We start from the raw sequence: 22,940 nt of genomic DNA on the forward strand, positions 1-22,940 counted from the left end.
TTCTTGCAGACCCTTCCCAGCTTCGTGGCTTGCCAAAGAGCCTCTGTTTTTTTTTTGTATCTTTTTAAGTAGCATGTTGGTAGATTTGTTAAAAACTCAGTGTGATGATCTTGGTATTTTATTTTATTTTATTTTATTTTATTTTATTTTATTTTATTTTATTTTATTTTATTTTATTTTATTTTATTATCATTTACTATTTTTTTTAATTTACATCCAAGTTAGTTAGCATATAGTGCAATAATGATTTCAGGAGTAGAATCCAGTGGTTCGTCCCCTATGTATAATACCCAGTGCACATTGCAACAAGTGTCCTTAATGCCCCTTGCTCATTTAGCCCACCCCCTACCCACAACCCCTCCAGCAACCCTCAGTTTGTTCTTTGTATTTAAGAGTCTCTTATGTTTTGCCCCCCCTTTTATATTATTTTTGCTTCCCTTCCCATATTTTCATCTTCCACATATGAGTGAAGTCATATAATATTTCTCTTTCTCTAATTTTCGCTTAGCATAATACCCTCTAGTTCCATCCGTGTAGTTGCAAGGGGCAAGATTTCATTCTTTTTGGTTACTGAGTAATCCTCCATTGTATATATATACACCATATTTTCTTATTCCATTCATCTGTTGATGGACATGTGGGCTCTTTCCATACTTTGGCTGTTGTTGATAGTGCTGCTATAAACATATAAACATGGGGGTGCATGTGCCCCTTCGAAACAGCACACCTGTATCCCTTGGGTAAATACCTAGTCGTGCAATTGCTGGGTCTTAGGGTGGTTCTATTTTTAGTTTTTTGAGGAACCTCCATACTGTTTTCCAGAATGGCTGCACCAGTTTGCATTCCCACCCGCAGTGCAAAAGGGTTCCTCTTTCTCTGCGTCCTCGCCAACATCTGTTGTTGCCTGAGGTGTTAATGTTAGCCATTCTGACAGGTGTGAAGTGGTACCTCGTTGTGGTTTTAATTTTTATTTCCCTGATGATGAGCGATGTTGAGCATCTTTTTCATGTGTCTGTTAGTCACCTGGATGTCTTCTTTGGAAAAATGTCTGTTCTTTTTCTCATTTTTTTACTGGATTGTTTGGTTTTCGGGTGTTAAGTTTGGTAAGTTTTTTTTATAGATTTTGGATACTAATTGTTTATCTGATATGTCATTTGCAAATATCTTCTCCCATTCCATTGGTTGCCTTTTAGTTTTGCTGATTGTTTTCTTTGCTGTGCAAAAGCATTTTATTTTGATGAGGCCCCAATAGTTCCCTTTTTGCTTTTGTTTCCCTTGTCTCTGGAGATGTGTTGAGTAAGAAGTTGCTGTGGCTGAGGTCGAAGAGGCTTTTGCCTGCTTTCTCCTCGAGGATTTTGATGGCTTCCTGTCTTATGTTTAGGTCTTTCATCCATTTTGAGTTTATTTTTGTGTCTGGTGTAAGAAAGTGGTTCAGGTTCATTTTTCTGCGTTTTGGTGTCCAGTTTTCCGAGCACCACTTGCTGAGGAGACTGTCTTTATTCCTGCTTCGTCCAGGATTAGTTGGCCATACATTTGTGGGTCCATTTCTGGGTTCTCTGTTCTGTTCCATTGATCTGAGTGTCTTTTGTTGTGCCAGTACCATACTGTCTTGATGATTACAGCTTTGTGATACGTCTTGAAGTCCAGGATTGTGATGCCTCCAGCTTCGGTTTTCTTTTTCAGGATTGCTTTGGCTAATTTGGGGTCTTTTCTGGTTCTGTACAAATTTTAGGATTATTTGTTCTAGCTCTGTGAAGAATGCTGGTGTTATTTTGATAGGGATTGCACTGAATATGTAGATTGCTTTGGGTAGTATCAACACTTTAACAATACTTGGTCTTCTAATCTAGGAGCATGGAATATTTTTCCATTGTTCTGTGTCTTTATTCTTCCATAAGCTTTCTATAGCATTTAGCGTATAGACTTTTCACCTCTTTGGTTGAGTTTATTCCTACGTATTTTATAGTTTTTGATGCAGTTGTAAATGGGATTGATTCCTTAATTTCTCTTTTGCTATTTCTTTATTGGTGTATAGAAATGCAGCTGATTTCTGTGCATTGATTTTATATCCTGTGGCTTTGCTGAATTCATGGATCAGTTTTAGTGTTGGTTTTTTTTTTTTTTTTTTTTTTTTTGTGGAACCTTTTGGGTTTTCCATATACAATATTGTGTCATCTGTGAAGAGTGAAAGTTTGACCTCCTCCTTGCTGATTTGGATGCTTTTTATTTCCTTGTGTTACCTGATTGCTGAGGGTATGACTTCCAACACTGTGTTGAATAACAGTGGTGAGAGTCTTGGTATTTTAATAGGAACTTTTGGTCTAGCTAATACTTACTGTAATTTCTGGCATTCATTCATTCATTCATTTAATTTTAAACATTTATTTATTTTTTCTTTTTTGAGAGATAGAGAGAGAGAGAGAGAGAGAGCGAGTGAGCCAGGGAGGGGCAGAGAGAGAATCCCAAGTAGTGAATCCCTCTGTGCTGACAGCCTGACTTGGAGCTCGAATTCACAAACCGTGAGATCATGACCTTAGCTGAAATCAGGAGTTGGACGCTTAGCTGACTGAGCCACCCAGGCACCCTCAAATATTTCTTTTTAAATTTCCTTTGTTGCTGTCTTTTGGGTTGATATTTGTTTTGGTTTTCTCATTTCCTTTCTCTTCACTCACTTGGAGGCTACATACTCCTCTTTGTCGCCTCCAGAGGTCACTCTGTGATCTGGTGTGCAAGTGTTGTGTCCTTGGTCTTGAGACAGGCGAGAAGAGGGAGCTGCAGGTGCCGGGGAGCGAGGGAGGGAAGGTGCGCTGGCCTGCTGAGCTCCGGCGGGGAGACCTGTGGAGGCCTCGGGTGCAAGTTCAAGAGAAGCCTGGTAGGACTTGGGGACAGCCGAGGCGGCCTCCCAAAGTGGTCACAAGGGTTGGTTCTTGGCAGTGACAGTGGTAAGTAGCTAATCTGACAGAGGACAAGCCTGTTGGAGAGAGGTCAAGGGCAGCTGGCATGGCTATCGAGGCAGTGGCTTCGGATGCTGGTGCTCTGAGGGAGGGGGCTGGGAGTCAGTACTCCAACCGGATGTCCTCTCATCCTTGTCCTATGGAGTCACAGAGGGTGTGGCTTATGCTTCTCTGAGGGTGGCCTGGAGGCCCAGTACAGTGTGGGACTGTTGTAGGACAGGGATGAAGCAGGAGGTGGGGGCAGGTCACCCCAATGGGCCTGTTTGCTGCATGAGGTTGAGTGAGGGGGCCACCCAGGCTTCTCCTCACTCTCGGAGACTGGTATGGAGGGCTTCTTGGGAGATGTTACCCTGGATTTGGAATTCTAGGTTGCTGGTTCATTTCTCTTGCTTTGTTTAAGGAATGATTCCACTGTCTTCTAGTTTCCATGCTTGCTTTTTAAGAAATTAGCTTGTCATTCCTTTTAAAGGACTTGTTTTTTCTTTGGCCTTTTTTTTTTTTTTAATTTTTTTTTAAAGAAATCTTTTTCTCGTTTTTAATATTTATTCGTTTATTTTGAGAGAGAGAGAGAGCACGCACAAGCGTGGAGGGGCAGAGATGGATAGAGAGAATCCCAAGCAGGCTCCGTGCTGTCAGTGCAGAGCCCGATTTGGGGCTCGAACTCACAAACCTTGAGATCATGACCTAAGCCAAAATCAAGAGTTTGATACTCAACCAACTGAGCCTCCCAGGCGCCCCTGGCCCTTTTTTTTTTTTTTTTTTTTTTTTATGTTAAAGAGTGTGTGTGTGAATGCGTGTATGTGTGATGCATACAGAAAGGTCCTTAAGGTAGGGTTGCCTGGGTGGCATAGTCAGTTAACTGCCTGACTTTGTTCAGGTCACGATCTCACAGTTTGTGACTTTGAGCCCCGCATCGGGCTCTGTGCTGACAGCTCGGAGTCTGGAGCCTCCTTGGGATTCTGTGTCTCCTTCTCTCTCTGCCCCTCCCCTACTCACGATCTGTCTCTCTCTGTCTCAAAAATAAACATTTGAAAATTAAGAAAAATAAAAGTCCTTACGGTATAAGCATCCTGTTAATAAATAATCATAAATGGCTCCCACCTCACCCGAGGTCAGGACACAACAGAGCCTACCCCCCGCCAGAGGGGCTGGCTCTCCAGGCTCTGATGGTGACAGCCCCCATCTCTGCACTTCTCTGGTTTGACCACCTTGCAAGCACCCGCAAACCATGTGGCTTACCCGTGTTTGCCTCTCAGCTTTGTGCTCATGGAGTCCCACAGTGGGGATTCTTCTGTGTCTGCCTTTCAGTCCAAGGGCAGAAGCCTGCCTTGTGTCCGTGACCACTGAGGGAGGAAGTGTGCCTGAGCTCTGGTCCCCGGGCCTGCCTCTGCTGCCCTCGTGTGAGGTGCCATCCTGGGAAAGCAAGTGGAAGCAGGAGCTCTGTGCTGGTCTGCAGCTTCTTGTGGGTCTTAAACTGTTGCAAAATAAAATGTTACTTATTGTGGAAAACCAGCCCTTTTTAGTGTTGTTTTCTGTGGCCTTCTGGGCTGACCTGATGTGTAGGGCTTGGCTCCACCTGCCTGGATTCTTAGCCTGATGTTTAATTCACTGGCCCAGGCTGCTCACCCTCTGAGCTTGGGAGCCTGTGATTTTGTGTATTTTTCTTCCTTTAGAACCTGAGCTTTTCTTGAGATTCCCCAGGAAAGATACGAGGCAGGCTTTTCTAGTTTGCCCTAAGTCCAAGAGTGTTGTTCCCTGGAGACTCCGCTTTTGTGGGGTGTCTCCCACCCCACCGTGTCCACTGGGCAGGCTCTGGCTCTGCGCCCTCTCTCCAGCCCCAGAGCAGCACTAAAGCCACCGCCGTCTCTCCTGGGCTACTGTCCTGCCGGGGTCTGAGAAGTGTCCTCTCCCAGCCAGGAGCGCCTTTGAAGAGTGGTTTTGATACCTTCCCATCTGTTTAATTTTCATCCTCGGGTCTCACTGGGAGCAGCAGTTATTTCATTTGGGCCCCGGTTCTCTGCAGTGTGGCGTGCCTTGCCACGTGTGGCTGTTTGAATGTAAATGACAAAGTTAAACGAAAGGAAATGTGTGCCCCTCTGGCCTCAGCTGCACCTCCCAAGCTCAGGGGCTGTGCGTTCGGGGCGGCTGTGCTGGGCGCAGACGGAGAGCTCCAGTGCCAGCACTGGGGACGTCCGTAGTGTGGGCACCCCTGCCACTGGGCACTCATAGCAGCTGCCCTGTCCTGGGTCCAGGTGTGTGTGTCCCCACTGACAGGCCACCTCCATCTGCTCCCCAGCTCTGGGTGCCTGTCGCCCTGTCCTTCCTGTGTTAGTGTTACTGCCATGAACCTATGAGGTGTCTTCTAACACAGAAAGGTGGGTGTTCTAACAGTCACAGAGCCCGGAGGGGAAGGACAGAGCCACACCTGTTGCACTGACCCCTGAGCCTAGGGACTGCCATGGACTGCACACACCCACACAGGATCTTGCACACTCTGCATGCTCTCACGGGCCTTTTGGGGAAGAGGGGTGGGGGTTGGGACCTGCCTGGACTTGGTGTGTCTGGCCTGGAGCTTCTACTAAGTCCGTCCTGCTGGATGGACTGGAACTTTTCCCTGGGGACCTGCTTCCCTGTTCTCACCATTCTCTCTGGGGGAATCCCGTCAGTCACGTGGGGATCTCCTGGTTTGACTCTCTTTTCTCTGTCTCCTCCCTTTGTCTCGCGGTCTTCCCTACCTTTTCCTGGTGATGATCACTTTTTTCTGGGCTGACTGGCGTGGTGTTGGTTCTGGATTGTGTGTTCCAGTGAGGGTCTCTGTGCTTGTGTGTGGGCTTGGTCACTTTTTGCTCCTCCTTTCGCTCAGTCATGCTGGGAACTAGTTGTGAGTCCTCAGACCTGCCCCTGAAATCTCAGGGAGGGCCTGGTCCTCTGACCCCTGACTTTCAACTCTGCTTGTGGCCAACAGCCCCATCCTGCCCTCTGGAACTTGGCAGAAGTCTCCTTCGAGGCTCCCTGAGTCACCTCAGCTCGCTGGTTTCCCTGTGCAACACTCTGGGTCTATTTAAAAATTTCTTAACTCATTTTTAAAAAATTTTTTTCTAATGTTTATTTTTGAAAGAGAGAGACAGAACGGGAGTGGGGGAGGGGCAGAGAGAGAGGGAGACACAGAATCTGAAGCAGGTTCCAGGCTCTGAGCTGTCAGCACAGAGCTCAACACAGGCCCCAAACTCACAAACTGTGAGACATGACCTGAGCTGAAGTCGAGCACTTAACTGAGCCACCCAGGCGCCCCACTCATTTTGTTATTTTTGTTTTTAATTGTTAACAGCAAAAACAATACTGTTCTTAGCCTTCTCCTAATAAGTATTTTATAAACTAAATACTAGCTTTTGGTATGTCAGTTTAAGAAGGTGGAGGTTTTTCCCCCATGGGGAAGAAAGGTTTCAGTTGTGAGATAGCTGATTTGCTTCTAGCACACGACCTATTTTAAAGTTGGGGGCTTAAGTTTCACACAGACTGAAGTTTATCTACGTGTACTTGCTAGCTCATTAGTTTTCCAAGTACATGCTCTATTGGGAGAATTAGAAATTGCTTCAGAATACATACTACTGGAGATCAGTTTTGGTTCTGCTTATTTTGTTTGGGAAGCATTAAAACAGCCAGAGAAAGAGGTCACTGAACCAGAGTGTCCTTTGGTCATTGTAGGCCAGGTGACGGCCTGCCTCCTGGTCCAGCCCCACTGAGCGGTCCCTTCCACATCCCTTCTTTGCCTACTTTAGAAGGTTTTCACTTCTTTTTAATTTCTAAAGGTGTTGTCACTAACGTGCTTTAAACATTTTCTATCAAATTGGTTGGAAATGAAAATGTTCTTTTTTAAAATTTTTAAATGTTTATTTGTGTGTGAGAGAGAGAGAGACAGAGCACGAGCAGGGGAGAGAGGGAGACACAGAATCCGAGGTAGGCTCCAGGCTCTGAGCTGTCAGCACAGAGCCCAACTTGGGCCTCGAACCCATGAACCATGAGATCGTGTCCTGAGCTGAAGTCAGACACAACCGACTGAGCCACCCAGGGGCACTGAAAATGCTCTTCTTGAACTAAAGATTAGGCAATAATAGAACAATCATGTCTTTGAATTCGGTTCTGAAGACTCAGTTATAGTTGGTCATTAGAAATGATTTTTTAACGTAGCTCACGAGGTCTTAGCACTTGCAAGTGTCTGAAGTGTCTGAATGTGAGCCAGGTGGGGGCTACCGTGGCGGCTCCCCCACACCTGAACTGTCCTGTGTCACCAGGCGGGCGCGAACATTGACACCTGCTCAGAAGACCAGAGGACCCCATTGATGGAGGCGGCAGAAAACAACCATTTGGATGCAGTGAAGTACCTCATCAAGGCCGGCGCCCTCGTGGACCCGAAGGTACGCTACCTGGCCTGAATCCCATTCCAGTTTTGTGTCGAAATGTCTCATAAAGCTGAGCCGGGGCCGGTTCCTCGTTGGAGCAGCTTCAGGAATTGGCAGCCGGCAGATGTCCACCTGGTAGTCCAGAAGCAGTTGTCCGCTCTCCTTGCGTGGTCACGGGTCTATTTGGGAGAATACTAGTGAGCACTGGGTGTGCTGTGCCTGGCGATAGTCACAGCAACTAGTAAGGAGTCTGCCATGCCCAGTCTCTGCCTCCTTCATTTTGTACGCTTTTCCTCTTCCGACTTTAACTTAGAGCAGTTAGACACCCCACTCCAAAAGAGCATACAAATTGGGAAGAAGAAGTAAAATAATCTCTGTTCGTAAATGGTATGATTTTATATGTAGAAAACCCTAAAATCCCATCCAAAATCTAGAACTAACAAATGCATTCAGAGAAGTTATAAGATACAAAGTTAATACAGAAACATCAGTTATATTTTTATACACTTGAGATGAGTTATCCAACAAGGAAATTAAGAAAATAATTCCATTTATAACAGCATCAAAAAGAGTAAAATACTAGGAATAAACTTAACCAAGGACACGAAAGACTTACAGACTGAAAACCACAAACCATTGCTGAAAGAGATTAAAGAATTGACTTACGAACATGGGAACATGTCCTGTGTTCATGGGTTGGACGAGTGAATATTGTCACAATGCCAGTACCGCCCAGAGTGAACCGCAGATCCAGCGCAATCCCTGTCAGAATCCCAACGAGTTTCTCACAGAAATAGAAAAGCGCGTCCTGAAACTCCTACGGATCTCAAGGGACCCTGAACAGCCAAAACAACCCTGCAAAAGAACACAGCTGGAGGCCCCACACTTCCTGACTTCAAAACCTACTACAGAGCTACCGTAATCAACACAGCGCGGTGCTGGTGTGAAGACAGAATGGCCCAGAAATGAACCCTCACATGGATAAAGTGATTTTTAGGAGGGGGCCAAGACCACTCAGTGGGAGGAAAGGGCCATCTTTTTATCAAATGGTACCAGGAAAAGGGAATCTCCACATGCAAAGCAATGCAGTTGGGCCCTTACTTTAGACTGTTTTCAGATATTAACTCAAAATGGATCAAAGATCTAAATGTAAGAGCTTAAACCATAAATCTCTTAGAAGAAAAGATGGAGGAAAATCTTCTCAACATTCATTGGATATGGCAATGATTTCTTGTATGTGACACCAAAAGCACAGACAATAAAATTAAAATAAACTTCATCAAACTTGAAAATTTTTGTTTGTCAAAGGATACTATCCCAAAGTGTGAAGAGACAACTCACGGGATGGTAAAAATAGTCCTAAATCTTGATAGGGGATTCCTATCCAGAATATATAAAGAACTCCTACCACCCAATAACAAAAGTCCAACCCAGTTCAAAGATGGGCAAGGAGTTTGAATAGGCGTTGCTCCAAAGAAGCTCTATAAATGGCCAATTAGCACACAACAAGATATTCAGCATCACCAGTCACCGGGGAAATGCAAATCAAAACCACAGTGAGTCACCTCACCCGCTTCGGGCAGCTATTATCTAAACACGGAAAATAAGTGCTGGCAAGGTTGTGGAGAAACTGGAGCCCTCGTGCACTGCTGGCAGAAACGTAAAATCGTGCAGCTGAGTGGAAAACTGTGGTGGATTCTCAAAAACTTAAACGTAGAATTACCATGTGATCCAGCTGTTCCAATCAAGAAACTGAAAGCAGGTGCATGAATCAGTGTTTGCTCCCCCATGTTCTCAGCAGCATTGTTCACAAAGCGAGAAGGTGGAAATGGCCAAGGTGTCCCCCTGCGGGGGGACAGGTTAGTGAAAAGTGGTCCGTGTGCATCGTGGGTCATCGCTCAGCTGCGAATGGGAAGGAAGTCCCAGCACCAGCGTTGTGCTGAGTGAGAGCAGCCTATCACAGCACTCATCCTGTAGGATCCACTCCTGTGAGGACCCAGAGTCATCAAATCTAGACGCTGGAAGTAAGTTAAAGGATACCGGGGGCGGGGCCGGGGTGGGGTGGGGCGGGGCGGGGCGGGGCAGGCGTCCCTTCTTAGTGGACCCCACGCTTCCTTCCAGAGTCCGCACCCACGGTGGCACGCCACCACTGACTCGTACACTTAAAGGTGACTAAAATGACAAGTTTTATGTTGTGTACCTACACATGTATTTGTTTAGAGCCACGATAAAACTATAAAAACGATCTCATGGTCTTTCACAGTGTCACACAATTTTCCAACAAAAAACTTGCACTGTTGATAGTAATTTGTCAGCTTCCTTTTTCCATCAAATTATCACTATTTTTCTGCCATTAAATATTATCTTATCACATTATTTTAAGTGGCTGCATTGTATTTCATATTATATTGTCATTGTATTTTATGATGTAACATAATGGTATCGTTTTTAGTCAGATTTACTTATTGCCTAATATTTAGTTTCGAATTTCCATTATACACAGTGCTTCAGTAAAACGTTTTCTTAGCTAAGTTTTGGTACATGTTTGGTTTCTTTAGGACGTATTTCTGGGTGTGGAATTGTTAGATCAAAATATATAGTCATTTTTAAGGCTTTTTATATTTTTTTCTGAAGGGCACCGAGAGTGTGTGAGCACTCGCTCCTGTCTGCTCTTACCAATGCCGACTATTAGAGATGTTTTGTTTTTTTTTTTTTTTTTAAATTTTTTTTTTCAACGTTTATTTATTTTGGGGACAGAGAGAGACAGAGCATGAACGGGGGAGGGGCAGAGAGAGAGGGAGACACAGAATCGGAAACAGGCTCCAGGCTCTGAGCCATCAGCCCAGAGCCCGACGCGGGGCTCGAACTCACAGACCGCGAGATCGTGACCTGGCTGAAGTCGGACGCTTAACCGACTGCGCCACCCAGGCGCCCCTAGAGATGTTTTTAAAAAATATTAATTAACAGTTTGTTATACGAAAATGGTTTGATATACGAAATTTATTTTTTTACTATTTTAATTCACTTGTCTTAAAGTGAACACTTTGGTGTATAGCTATTCATATGTTACGAATATTTTTTCCGGCTTATGTTTATAAAGTCTTTTGCTTTGTTTTTGGTGGTTTTTGCAATCTGGAAACTACTATTGTATAAATATAGATAGCTATTTTTTAAAAATTATTTTTATTTTTATTATTTTTTAACTTTTTTAAGTTTGTTTATTTTGAGAGAGAGGGAGTGGTGAGGCACAGGCAGAGAGAGAGAGAGAGAGAGAGAGAGAGAGAGAGAATCCCAAGCAGGTTCTGCACTGTTAGTGCAGAGCCCGACGTGGGGCTTGAACACATGAACTGTGAGATGATGAGCTGAGCTGAAATCAAGACTCAGACACTTAACCAACTGAGCCACCCAGGCGCCCCTGTAGATAGCTATAATTAATCCTCTGTGTTATGATGGGAGGGTGAGTCTCGCATTTACCTCATTCTCTGATGGGTTCACAGGAGCCAGCGCCCAAGCTAAGCACCAATGCAGAGGCAAGAGGTTAGTGTTCAGGGCTTTACAGAAGCAGCAAGAGCCTGTAGACAAGGACTGGAGAAGTATCTGTGGCTTGAGGGGAGCAGGCATCTGAAGTGGGTGACTCGTAGACGAGCTTAGCCGTAGATTGGGTGTAGTGTAAGAAAGTGGTCACTGAGGTTGAAGACTGATCATTGAAATTATTCAGTCTGAAGAAGAGGTTGTAGGATAGTTTCCAACTGATGTGTAATTGGAGTCCCAGAAAGAGGAGAGAACCTGGTAGAAAAAAATTATGTTGGGAAAAAAATGGTCATAAACTTACCAGATTTGGTAAGAAAACAATCTACAGATCCAAGAAGCTGAAAAAACCCCAGACTGGGTAAATTCAAAGACTACCTTACCTAAGCACAGTGTGGTTAAAACTGTCGACAACTGAGAATGGAGAAAGTCTTACAAGCAGCTAAAGAACAGCATGTTACATGCAGGCGGGCAGCATCACAGCGAGCCACCAGCTTCTCATCTGAAACGATGGGGTAGAAAGCTCAAAAAATTGTCAGTCCAGAAGACTGCATCCAGTAAAAGTCCCCCTGCAAACGAATTGTGTAATAAAACATTCCCAGTTGAACAAAAGCTGATAGGATTTATTGGTACATTTGCCCAAATAGGGTTGGGAAAGCCCGGGAGTCAGCCCAGGAACCGCCTCTGGGAAAGACTGTTGTTTTCTCTAAATTTCCGAGAAGATAGGGGCGCCTGGGTGGCTCAGTCGGCTAAGCGTCCAGTTTCAGCTCGGGTCGTGATCTCACGGTTCGTGGGTTCGAGCCCTACATTGGACTCTGTGCTGACAACTCGGAGCCTGGAGCCTACTCCAGATTCTGTGTCTCCCTCTCTCTGCTCCTTCCCCGCTTGCATACACGCGCACGCTCCCTCTCGCTCTCTCTTGTGCTCTCTCTCTCTCTCTAAAATAAACGTTAAATTTTTTCTTAATTTCTAGAAGATAAAAGACTATTTAAAGCAGAAATAATATCTGTACAAGGTGCAGTTCATACCAGTTTAGAAGTAAAATGTATGCCACCAACAGCACCAAGCAAGAGCCATGAATGGAGCCCTGCTGTTGTCAGGCTGTCGTTTCTGCTGTGGGAGGCAGTAGGTATCAATCCAAGGTGACCGATAAAGAGAATAATATCGTCATCCCCAGAGAAAGCACAAAGAAAATAATTTAAAAGAAATAACAGCTTTAAGGACAATTTACGAAAATCGAGTAGAGGCAGTAAGATGGGATCCTGAGCAGTATTTGTATAACTACAGGCAGGAGAAAAGAAGTAAACACCAATGGTACAAGGAGCCCTGTCCCTGTCCGTGGTGACACCACGTGTGAAGACTGAACACAACCAGGACCAGCGGTGTGCTGCTGCAGGGTGCTTGCGTTATTGGAGACACAGATGGAAATAAAAAGGATGGAGAATGTGTATCATGCAGATGGTAAATGTGAGAATCAAAAGGAAAAATTTTTAAACTTCTATAAGAGGAAAGATTCTTTGTGATTGCAGCATAGGGAAAGGTATCTTAAGACACAGAAAAAGTACAAAAATGGTAAAGTTAAGTGCGTTAGAATTAAGAATTTCCAATCAACAGGGTGTCACAGAGTTCACAAAAGGCAGGCTACACACTCCCAGAAGATTTTGCAGCACACTTGCAAAGGATTCATATCCAAAACTATAAGGAAGTCCTACAAATAAAAGAATCCAAAAGAAAAACAGGCAAGGAATGAGCGGCAGTCCTCAGAAGAGGAAGTCGGAGTAACCAGCAAACACGCGGAAGGCGCTCAGCCTTTTGAAAACAAGCCTGAGACCCTGTTGTGTAGCCCTTGGATGTGGTGGTGCTCAAAGGTTGGACCGCCCAGAGGAGCCACAGCGCCCCCTGCGTCCCTGTTGCTGGGCGTGTGCCCCCGCCCCCATGATGTGTGAACAGGGGACAGTTTTGCAATCTCAGTGCATCTTTAAATAGCACAAAGTCAAACAGAACACTTGAGAACAAGGCAAGCCTTGAAAGCCAACAGCCATACGTTTTTGTGTTTATCATACAATTAAAATTTTAAACACCAGTAATAACGGGATTGGACTGTGTGGGTTTTCTTGAGAAAAGTGGGTTTACTGATTAACTTCAGTCTTGATAAGAAGTATGTATTATATGTATGTGAAAATCTAGGATTACTGCTCTTAGGGTTAGAAACGGAGAGAAAGAGGGAATAAGGAAACATGGTCAATATAAAGATGGGAGCCGGGGGGGAGAGAAGCAGAGGGGCCCGTGAGGAGAAGACAGTGGGAGTGTGTCCGCGTGGGTCCTTGAGGTGCGTGCGCAGGAGGGATCCATCTGTGAAAGATGCTACCTCAGGTTGGCACTGAGCCTGGCTGTATCAATGGGGCATGAATGGTCCCCCAGCCCTCCCGGAACCCCCGAGTCTCTCCTGGAGCTTCCTGAGTCCAACCTCTCCTCTCCATGAGTCCAACCTCTCCTCTCCAGTGGTGGGTGGCTTTTGTTTTGTTTTGAGGTAGTTCAATTAATGGGATATATTTAGCATGCCTGAGGAAGCAGAGCTGAAAAAGCTAACAGGGAGATGTGCCCAAGCAGCCTCAGGAAACAGAACGCGCTCAGTCAGCCACCAGGACGTGTGTGGGGCTGCAGGGCAGGCTTTGCCCCTGTTCTGGGCCCCTGCTCTTCCCTGCCATTTATTATTTTTAATCCTGTGGCGTACAGACAGTGATTACTGCCTCATTAGCGCTGCTTTAAACGTGCAGTGGCAACCATTTCTTGTAGAGGTCCTGATGGGTACTGTGGCCCTCTGGTCGTGTGAGGAGTGCAGTGGCTTGAAACAGTCCCAGGGGCCCTGTTGGAACAGAGGGACAGGTCGCCGCACCTGGCCACATGGAGAAGCCTGGGGTGTGCCACGGCCTGTCAGACCGTGAAGGAAAGGGAGGGACAGCGGTTCACATGTGTGCCTGCAGGCTGTCTGCAAGTGGAAGGCCCTTGGCCACCTGAGGCCTCGTCCCATCGGCGTCAGAAGCTCGGGGTCTGGACCCCAGTGGTACAGCCTCTGAAAACAACCCCACCCTCCTCTGCCTGGGCTCCTTATCGTTCTAGACGGCACCTCCCCTCTGTGGGGAATGAAGGTTCATGTGGCCATGCGCTCAGGGCCTGGCACGCTGTAAGTCATGTGATTTCTCTGGATCTAAATGGCATTTGTGTTGCAGGATGCAGAGGGCTCCACCTGCTTGCACCTCGCTGCCAAGAAAGGCCACTATGATGTGGTTCAGTATCTGCTTTCAAACGGACAGATGGATGTCAACTGTCAGGTAAAGCCACGTCCTCCACTTACCGACACTCTACCTGGCTGGTTGGCCAGAGACCCCAGTCTCCTTTGTAGCAGTCCTGGCTCCCTGCCTGTTTTCTGTGGCCCCCCTTGCAAGGCCTCGGAAGGCCTGGCCTCACTCACCCTGGCTGCCGCCTCCCCAGGCCGCCCACTGGTTACTCTGAGAGCTCATCCCGCAGCGACCTCTTGGGCCACCGTAGTCTCCTGGCCTGGGTGAACATGTCACCATCTGAGTGGGGTCCCTGACCTCCTGTATGCCGGGTGCCCTCCCTCCCGTGGTGCCCATCTTCCCACCTAGTGGCTCTCAGGGTTCCAGGGCAGGGTCTTTGCGTGACGAGTAGTCCTTGGCCTGAGGAGGTCCCATGTGTGTCAAGTGAGTGAGTGACTCGGGAGAGCAAATGAGGGAGCTTCCCTCCCACTTGCTGGGGCCCAGACCCCTCTCCTCCCACATGACTCTGGGCTCTGGGAAGGCTGTCTTGGCATCACAGGCTCTGCCCCATCTTTTACGAGTGTCATTGCCTCCAGCCCAGCTCTCTGCAAGCCACCCTGACAGAGACCCTCCCCAGTGGCCTAGAGATGCGGTTCCCTGCCATGTGCCTCACGGCCCACCTCTGCTCTCACAGGGTCCACGGGCTAGACCCCTACCCTGTTTCATTTTCTACCTCCCATTGGTCGGGTTTTGAACATTTCCTCTCCTGGGCTGGGCTGGCTCCACGAGGCCGGCTTGTCCCTGCAGTGTCCCCAGTGCCCAGGCGGTGCCCACAGCCAGCCTGCAGGGAGGGCCTCGCTACAGTCATGGAAGCTGCATATCTGCCAGAGAGAGGTGGCAGCTGGGGGTGTGCAGGGAGTCGTTTGAGAGGTGCTGGGGAGGGTTGAGCTTTCTGCCACCAGACCATGAGTTGGCAGCGTGATACGCATTTCCTGAGGACTTGCTTTTCCTGGCTTAAACAAAACTACCCACGACCAACTGAGTAAGGAGAGACAGGCCTGGGTGGGTGGAGTGGTAGAAAGCCGACTGGTCAGAACCACGGTGGACCCTACAGATGGGGTCAGTCTGCGAAGACTTTCTGCCGTCTGCCCTTCAGGAAGAAGCCGGAACTGCGCACAGCCTCCGTCAGTCTCTGGGCTTGGATCGCTTTCCGTCCGCAGTTCTTGGCGGCCTGCTCTTGCTTCCTCCTCGGGGTCTGTGTCACTAGGGCCAGCACTTCCCACCAACCAGACTTCCGGTCTCTGAGGGTCGGTCTGGTCAACAGTGTTTCTGGTCCGGGGATCCTGGCAGGTGCACTCAGGTGTGCGGGGTATTGTCCTGGCAGTGTCTGTCCTCCAGGCTGGAGAGGGGCGGGGTCCCGCAGAACCACCTGTCCCCCTCAGAGCAGAGGCTTGTGAGGGTCACGCTGGGTGGTTCTGGCTCCGTCTTGCACCCACTGAGATGTCTGGGGCTATACCCGGAGCCTTAGTTTCCTCACCAAGAAAATGGGAACTTGGTCTGGCTCCCGCCTCTTGGGGCCGCCTTATAGGTCCTCGGTGAGACTGCTCTTCGTGTTACTTGTCTCTGGGAGCTGTGGTGAATTGTAGGGCTTTGTGTTTTGCTTTGTTTGTTTGTTGAAATTAGGATGATGGCGGCTGGACACCCATGATTTGGGCCACTGAGTATAAGCACGTGGAGCTCGTGAAGCTGCTGCTGTCCAAGGGGTCTGACATCAACATCCGGGACAACGTGAGTCTCTGGGTTTCGCTGGTCCTAAGCAGGTCCTGGAGGAGGATGGAGAGACCAGGGCGTGCAGAGCTGACAGCTGAAGGTTCTTTTTCTTGGAAACCTGATCAAGGCTCTGCCCTCTTTTTCCACGTTTTCAGTGGCCCCTGGACCCACTGTGGTTTCCTCAGGTTGTTTTGTGTGTTGGCCAGTTGCTGGGTATAGATTGAGGGGCGGAGGTTCCTGAGACCTGCCCGTGGGTGGTACCTGCCTATTTAGAGGCGCACCTGGATTGAGGAGCCCAGGGTGCACACCATCCCTGTGCAGGTAGATGTGTGAGCGCCGGCTCGTTCTGTGGTTGCCACCATGCACTCAGACCACGAGAGCTAAGGTGCTGGTATTGAAGGCTGGTTTTGTGGGACAGGTTTGGTCTCAGAGAATGGGGGCTTGGGGCCAAGGTCCGAAGACTCACCAGTCCCTGTGGGAGTAACCTCCTGGCAGCCTGTGTGTCAGCAGGCAACTCCGGTTAATTAATTAAGTAATTAGTTAATTAATTAATTTATCTATGTATTTTTAAGTTTATTCAGTTATTATATTAGAGAGAGAGAGAGAGAGAGGGCACACACGCACAAGTGGGGGAGGAGCAGAGACAAAGAGGAGACACAGAATCTGAAGCAGCTCCAGCCTCCGAGCTATCAGCACAGAGCCTGACGTGGGGCTCAAACCCACGAACCACGAGATCATGACCTGAGCCCCGAAGTCGGACGCTTAGCCGACGGAGCCATCCAGGCGCCGCAACTCCAGTTAATTTAAGAGGGCATTTCTGGGAAGGTCACTGGGGACCTGCTCTGGAGCAAGGCAGAGGGACAGGGTTCCCAGGACAGACAGACGCAGTGTGCCCTGCAGAGCTATGTCCACTGTTACAGAGTGTCACCAAAAGCCATAAATAGAAAGTCTAGCCACAGACTCATTAAACTGATAATGAAATAAGAAAGCAGGTTGGCAGTAAGAGTTGATTGTTCCAAGCACACCGTTCAGTAGCGTGCAAGTCAGCGTGGAGTCTGAGCGTCCAAGGTGGGGAGGCAGGTGGCCTTTTCCGGTTCTGAACCCTGAGCGGGACAGGGCTCTCTAGACCCCCGCTTGAAGAAGGGGTGGGAGCAGCGAGCACCACCTGGTCTCTCATTGTGGCTGCTCAGCATTGGGACCCTTTCCTGCATCTGTGAGCGGGTCTCACCCTGCCCAGAAACGTGGCACACAGGCCGGGATCTGGACCTGCAGCGCGTGGCTCGGCTACGGGGTGTTTCTGTTCGTGTCCTCAGAGCTGGTGTGAGTACGATGACACCGCCTGAAAGGGACCGGGGACTGGAAGGTGAGGATAAAGGGAAGGGGTGCGGGGAGGTCCCTTGTGGCCGCAGCAGAGAGCAGTCGCGACCTGCCCTGCTGATGCTTTGTGACGTGGTTAGGCCAGTTGCGGCCGTGTGTCCTTGGGCATGGTGCCCCTCGTGCAGCTGTCTGGGGTCGGGGTGCGGGTGTGTGGGCAGCACACGGCCTCACAGAGTCCAGCGGGTGTCAGTGCTGGTGCTGATGGCGGTCCTCGGGAGTCAGAAGGATTGACGAATTGCGTGTCTGCGGGCCATATGACGACGGAACCACGTTTCACCTTGACAGTTCCATCGTCGCGCTAGCGGCAGACTGTACCGTGGCAGGTGTGCAGTGACACGTACACCTGAAATAGATGCTTGTGAGCCCAGAGTCCACCACAGCCACACCAGTGCATGACACTCCTTCCCAGTTTCCTCCCGCTGCTTTGTAGCCAGCCGCCCGCACCGCTTTCTGTCCCGTGGGGGTTCTTTGTGAGCTTGGTGTTCCGTGGGTAGATCCCTGCGGTGTGGACGCTGCTCAGGCAGCGTTGGTCTGGCGGTCAGTGTTCCGTCGTGTGGACAGATCAGCTCACTTGTCCCTTACCTGGTCACGGACATTTGGGTCTTCTGGGTCTGGCTGTCACACGTGGAGCCGCTGTGAACACGCACACAGGCAGGCCACACATTTGCATGGCCACATGCTGTCATTTCCCTCAGGTGACACCTGGGTCCCGTGATGTGTGTGTGCTCACGTCTGTGAGGACACCGCCCAGCTTCTGGAGCGGCCACGCCCTTCCCAGTGTCCGAGAGCTGCCCCTTCCCCCTCCCCGGGCCTCAGCATGGTCAGTCTGTGTCCTGTTCTGGGAGGGGTCTGCTCACATCTGTTGCCCATGTTTTAGTGGGATGTTTATTGTTGTATCCTTCAGTTTTGAAGGGTTTAGTACATTTTGTGTACAGGTCCTCTGTATCAGATGGTTTATAAACCCTAACAAGTAAGCAGATGGTTTTTAATTTTGATAAAGTCCGGCTTCTCAATTATTTTCTTTTTTTTTTTAATTTTTATTTATTTATTGAGAGCGAGGGAGAGAGAGACAGAGCATGAGCAGGGGAGGGGCAGAGAGAGAGGGAGACACAGAATCCGAAGCAGGCTTCAGGCTCTGAGCTGTCCGCACAGAGCCCGACGCGGGGCTCGAACTCACGGACTGTGAGATCTTGACCTGAGCCAAAGTCGGACGCTCAACCGACTGAGCCACCCAGGCGCCCCAATTATTTTCTACTTACAGGTCATGTTTTTGGTGTTCTCTTTAAGAGTTCATTGCCTAACCTCAGATCCCTTTCTCCCATGTTTTCTTATAATAGTTTTTAGTTTCAGGTGGTCATTTTCATAGATGGTAGGAGGTGTGAATCAAAGTTCTGTATTTGTGTGTGTGTGTGCGTGTGTGTGTGGATGTGTAGCTGAAAGTCCTCCTTTCTCCACAGAATTGACTTTTGTCCTTTTGTCCACATGTGCGGGGGTCCACACCTGCCTGTCCTCACACCATTGCCGTGCTTTCCCAATGCTGAGAAAGTGCCACGAGGCCCGTCGAGACATTACGCATAGCACAGGAATCTTCCAGAGTGTACCCCTTTCTCCCAACCTCATGCTGTTGCTCTCAGACATTGTACTGATGCCACAGTACGTACTTTGTTGAGACTGTCAGAGATATTTGGGAAACACTGAAGAAAGTCTCAGAGATCCGCTTGTTTGCTTAGGTCCTGCGATCCAGGGTCATTTTTCTTCTGTGCATCTCACTTCACTCACTGTCCTGGGCACCGGTCTGCCCGACACCAGTGCCCGCAGAGCCCTTTTCCTGCCCTCACTCGGGGGCTGTTTCACTGGGTGTGGAACTGTGGTTCACAGCTCCTCTCCATGCTTTCCTCACACTGCCTGCATCCTCGCCAAGGGGTCTACCACAGGGGACTCTCGGGGTGCCTTGTCCTTACTTCTCGGTGTTCGGCACATCTGTTTTCTTTTGGCTGCTTTTCGAATTTTCTCTTTGTCACTAGATTTTGGCAGTTGGATTAGGATGTGTCTTGTGTTACCTGTGTTTGTGCATGGAAGGTCAGTAAGGGTATAGTGAGCTTGGATTAGTAAGGTTAGAGTTTTGTCAGATTTAGAAATTTTTCAGTCCATATTTCTTCCAGTAATTTTTCTGCCCACCCCCACTTCATAAGGGCCCCCGTTCTGTGATTAATCAGCTGGTTTGACATTGTTCCACAGCTCACCGATGGTCTTTTCATTTTCCTAAATAATTTTTTCACTCAGGATTGCAGTTTGGCTGATTTTTAAAGCCATTTCGCTGGTTTTATTGCAATTTTGCTGTGTTTTCAAGCTCAGTAATCTTTTTTTTTTTTTTTCTTTTTACACCCTATGATGCTGTTAATCTCCTCCAGTACGTTTCTGTCAGACACTGTAGTTGTCAGCTCTGAAAGTTTTGTTTGTAACCTTAGGTTGGATGCCAGACATGATGTTTACCTTGCTACGAATTTCTTTATTCCTGGAAATGTCTTGAGTCTTGTTGTGTGTGCAGTGTAGTTACTTGGAAACAGTCTGATTGTTTTGGGTTTTACTTTCTAGGTTTATTAGGTGGCTTCAAGCAGATCTCAGCCCAGGGCTGCTCATCTCTCCTGTGTGGGTACTGGCACTGAGCCCTCTATGCCTGGGCTTTGTGGTGTGTCCTTCTGGAGGTCAAAGGTGGGGATGTCCAGATCTCCAGAGGCCTCTTTCCCAGCCGCACAGCCTGCTGTGCAAACCCCGGCCACCTTTTTTGTCCCCTTCTCAGGGATATAGTCCTTCATCATCTGAAAACCAGTATTTCACACATTTTGACTGTTTGGCTCTCTCAGGCGGGCGGGTGAGTCCAGCTGGTCCCTCTGGCTCTGTCTTTGCCAGAAACAGAGTGCCGTCTATCGCTTCAGATACGTGGGTCAGGCCTGTTGCGACACAGCAGGCAGACCTCTGTGAGTCTGGGGCTGCATAGTCCCATGCTAGGAGGAGCCTTGGTGGCAGGGACAGTCTCAGCGTGGAATTCTGGTTATAAAATCATAGGTCCTTCTGATGAAGGAATGAGAAAAGAGGTCCCTGAGGAAATCGCATTTTGCTCTGGAGCTTGCAGATGTGTGGAAGATGGAGAGATCAGAGGGGAGGAAGGCGACTCAGAACAACGTCCAGGAAAGGAAGCCCCAGGCAAATCCTGGCTTTTCACAGAGTACTACGGAGGAGTCTGTAGAAAAGCCTGTGCCTGGGGCCAGCAGCGATTTGCCAACTGAGAGGACCACACAGTTTCTGCTTTACTTTTATGTTTCCTACGGTTCATTGAGCTGAAAGCATTGGATGCACTCAGAGTGTGGGGATTGTCTGTGAGCCCAGGAGCGTTACAGGGGGTCCCCTGGGCAGGAGAGGGCCAGGAATGGGGCGTGCAGAGTCACGTAGCCAGCACATCGGCCCCGTGAGGGCGGACACGGGGCCGAGTGGGGCAGGCACTGTGCTGAGCTCTGCCCGGGTGCCACCGAGCCCCCCGTGGCGGTGTCAGAGTGAACAGCCAGGCTTGACTTTGGTGGTGGCTCCTGTGAGAATCTCGGGGTCCCCCAGGGGTGGGGACCCTTGAGCGGTGCACACTTTGCTGGGGGAGCAGAGAGCGCTTCCAGGGCAATAAATGTTTCTGCCACCTCTGAGGGTTAAGCCCTGAGTCCAAGTCAGAGAAAGAAAAAGACTCAGACTTTCACTTCCTTGTGTTCCCGAGGAAGAGGTTCGCTAGAGGAGAGGCTCCATGAGTTGTGACGCGTGAGCTCAGCGGGCTGCAGGGCGGTCAGGGCCGCGGGTGCGCCTCGCCACCCGCAGTGAGCACGGGGCGGCCGCCTTGCTTGTCCCCAGTGTGGCCGGCTAGCCGTCGTGGGCTGTCCTGTGGTAGGCCGCTCTCCCTCCCGGCGGTGCCGCACCCTCCCCGTACCACGTTCCGCACGGGCTCTCCGGTTTTCTCCCTCTCACGTTTGTTTTCAGAACTATGGTGTGGTGCCCTAGTAAACTTGCTGCGATCATTGAAAATCGTTTATATCTTGTGTACAGCACAAATGGTTTTTTCTCATATTTGATTTAAAATTTTTATTCTGTAGAGGTTTTCGGGAAGTAAAAATTTTAATGCGGTCAAATTTGTCTACTTTTGTCTTTTTCAAATCTTACACAGGTATCGTCCTCTCTTGTGATTGTACTTCTATTCCAAAGTGAATATAATTTTAAAAAGTAGATAAAGCACAGTACTCCCAAATGTGACGTTAATAATGTGTTGTGTTTAGGTTGGTCTTATTGCAGATGATTTTTTTATTCAATTTCCAAAATATTCAGTACTGTGCATTACTTTTATAACAAAAATGAAACAAAAAGGAAGTGTCCTCGGCACTCAGACGGGTGCTCTGCCCTCCTCTTGGCGCGCTGCGCTGTCTGTCCGTGCAGGAGGAGAACATCTGTCTACACTGGGCTGCGTTTTCTGGCTGCGTGGACATAGCTGAGATCCTGCTGGCCGCCAGGTGTGACCTGCATGCCGTGAACGTGCACGGAGACTCACCCCTGCACATCGCCGCCAGGGAGGACCGCTACGCCTGCGTCCTGTGAGTGGCTCTGCTGCCGTGGCCCCTGCAGGGCTCCCAGGGTGGGCGAGGCCCTCCGAATGGAGCTCCTTCCCCAAGCGGGCAGAGGCGTGAGTCTCCCAGTCTGCGACTGAAGTCAGCATGGTTCCTTCTGGTTCAGGGAGGATCGTTGTGAAAAATCCCCAAATGCTTAGGTCAAGTTGTCCGGCACCTCCGGTCTGGGGCGACGGGCCGGCCCTGCTCAGGAGGGGTGGAGGTGCCGGTGCTGCTGCTCGCCACTCGCCAGAGCTGTTCCCCATGTCACTCACACGTGGCTGCAGTTGGGGTCCTAGGGAGCCGCTGTGCTCCCAGTGGGAGCTCAGAGATGAGGGGTTGCCCTGTGGTGGGGGCCGGAGCACCGCGCTGCCGCTCACCGTGCGGTTCTGACTCGCATCAGGCCCTCGGAGCACCTCCCGGCCCCTGACCGTGTCCTCGGCCACCTGGGTGTGCTTTACCCGTTCATCCTTGAGCGTGCTTTTAAATGGGAAAGCCAGGAAACCTCAGATACCGTCCTTAGTTCCTTACACGCTCTTCCTGACGAGAAAACTGAGGTGACTTTTGATTGTAAATGTGGGAGAAGGAGTAATGGAGTGCATTCCTGGTGAGTCAGGCTGATCTTTCTAGAAGCTCTGGTCAGCAAAGCTTAATTTCGAGATGAGTGGTGTACTCTCTATTTTTACTGACTAGAGTCACTTCATAGATCTCATCCTCATGCCTTTAAATTAAGATCTGAATGTTTTGTTGGCTTACATTTTTCCTTTTAGCCTCTTTCTTTCTCGGGATTCAGATGTCACCTTGAAAAACAAAGAGGGAGAGACGCCCCTGCAGTGTGCCAGCCTCAACTCCCAGGTGTGGGACGCTCTGCAGATGAGCCGGGCGTTGCGGGACGCAGCCCCCGACAGGCCTGTCCCGACGGAGAAGACGGTGAGCAGGTGAGGAGGCCGTTCTGGGGCAAATGGTGACACGTGGGGGTTTAAGAGTTTGAAACAACTG

General features: G+C 49.0%; 1 protein-coding gene across 10 annotated transcripts in view; it reads left to right on the plus strand.

The window, feature by feature from the left end:
- Nucleotides 1–22,940, plus strand: part of EHMT1 (euchromatic histone lysine methyltransferase 1) — a 155,522-nt gene that overhangs the window by 120,097 nt on the left and 12,485 nt on the right. For all 10 annotated transcript variants that reach the window (XM_086684651.1, XM_086684652.1, XM_086684657.1 and 7 more), the window contains 5 exons: nucleotides 7,247–7,369; nucleotides 14,113–14,214; nucleotides 15,844–15,948; nucleotides 21,775–21,929; nucleotides 22,712–22,879. In XM_086684651.1, the coding sequence (XP_086540777.1) occupies nucleotides 7,247–7,369; nucleotides 14,113–14,214; nucleotides 15,844–15,948; nucleotides 21,775–21,929; nucleotides 22,712–22,879 (653 nt within the window). The remainder of the gene's footprint in view (nucleotides 1–7,246; nucleotides 7,370–14,112; nucleotides 14,215–15,843; nucleotides 15,949–21,774; nucleotides 21,930–22,711; nucleotides 22,880–22,940) is intronic.

This window comes from Puma concolor, chromosome D4, assembly GCF_028749965.1.
Source record: "Puma concolor isolate L17-30 chromosome D4, mPumCon1.1.hap2, whole genome shotgun sequence".
Classification (NCBI taxonomy): domain Eukaryota; kingdom Metazoa; phylum Chordata; class Mammalia; order Carnivora; family Felidae; genus Puma; species Puma concolor.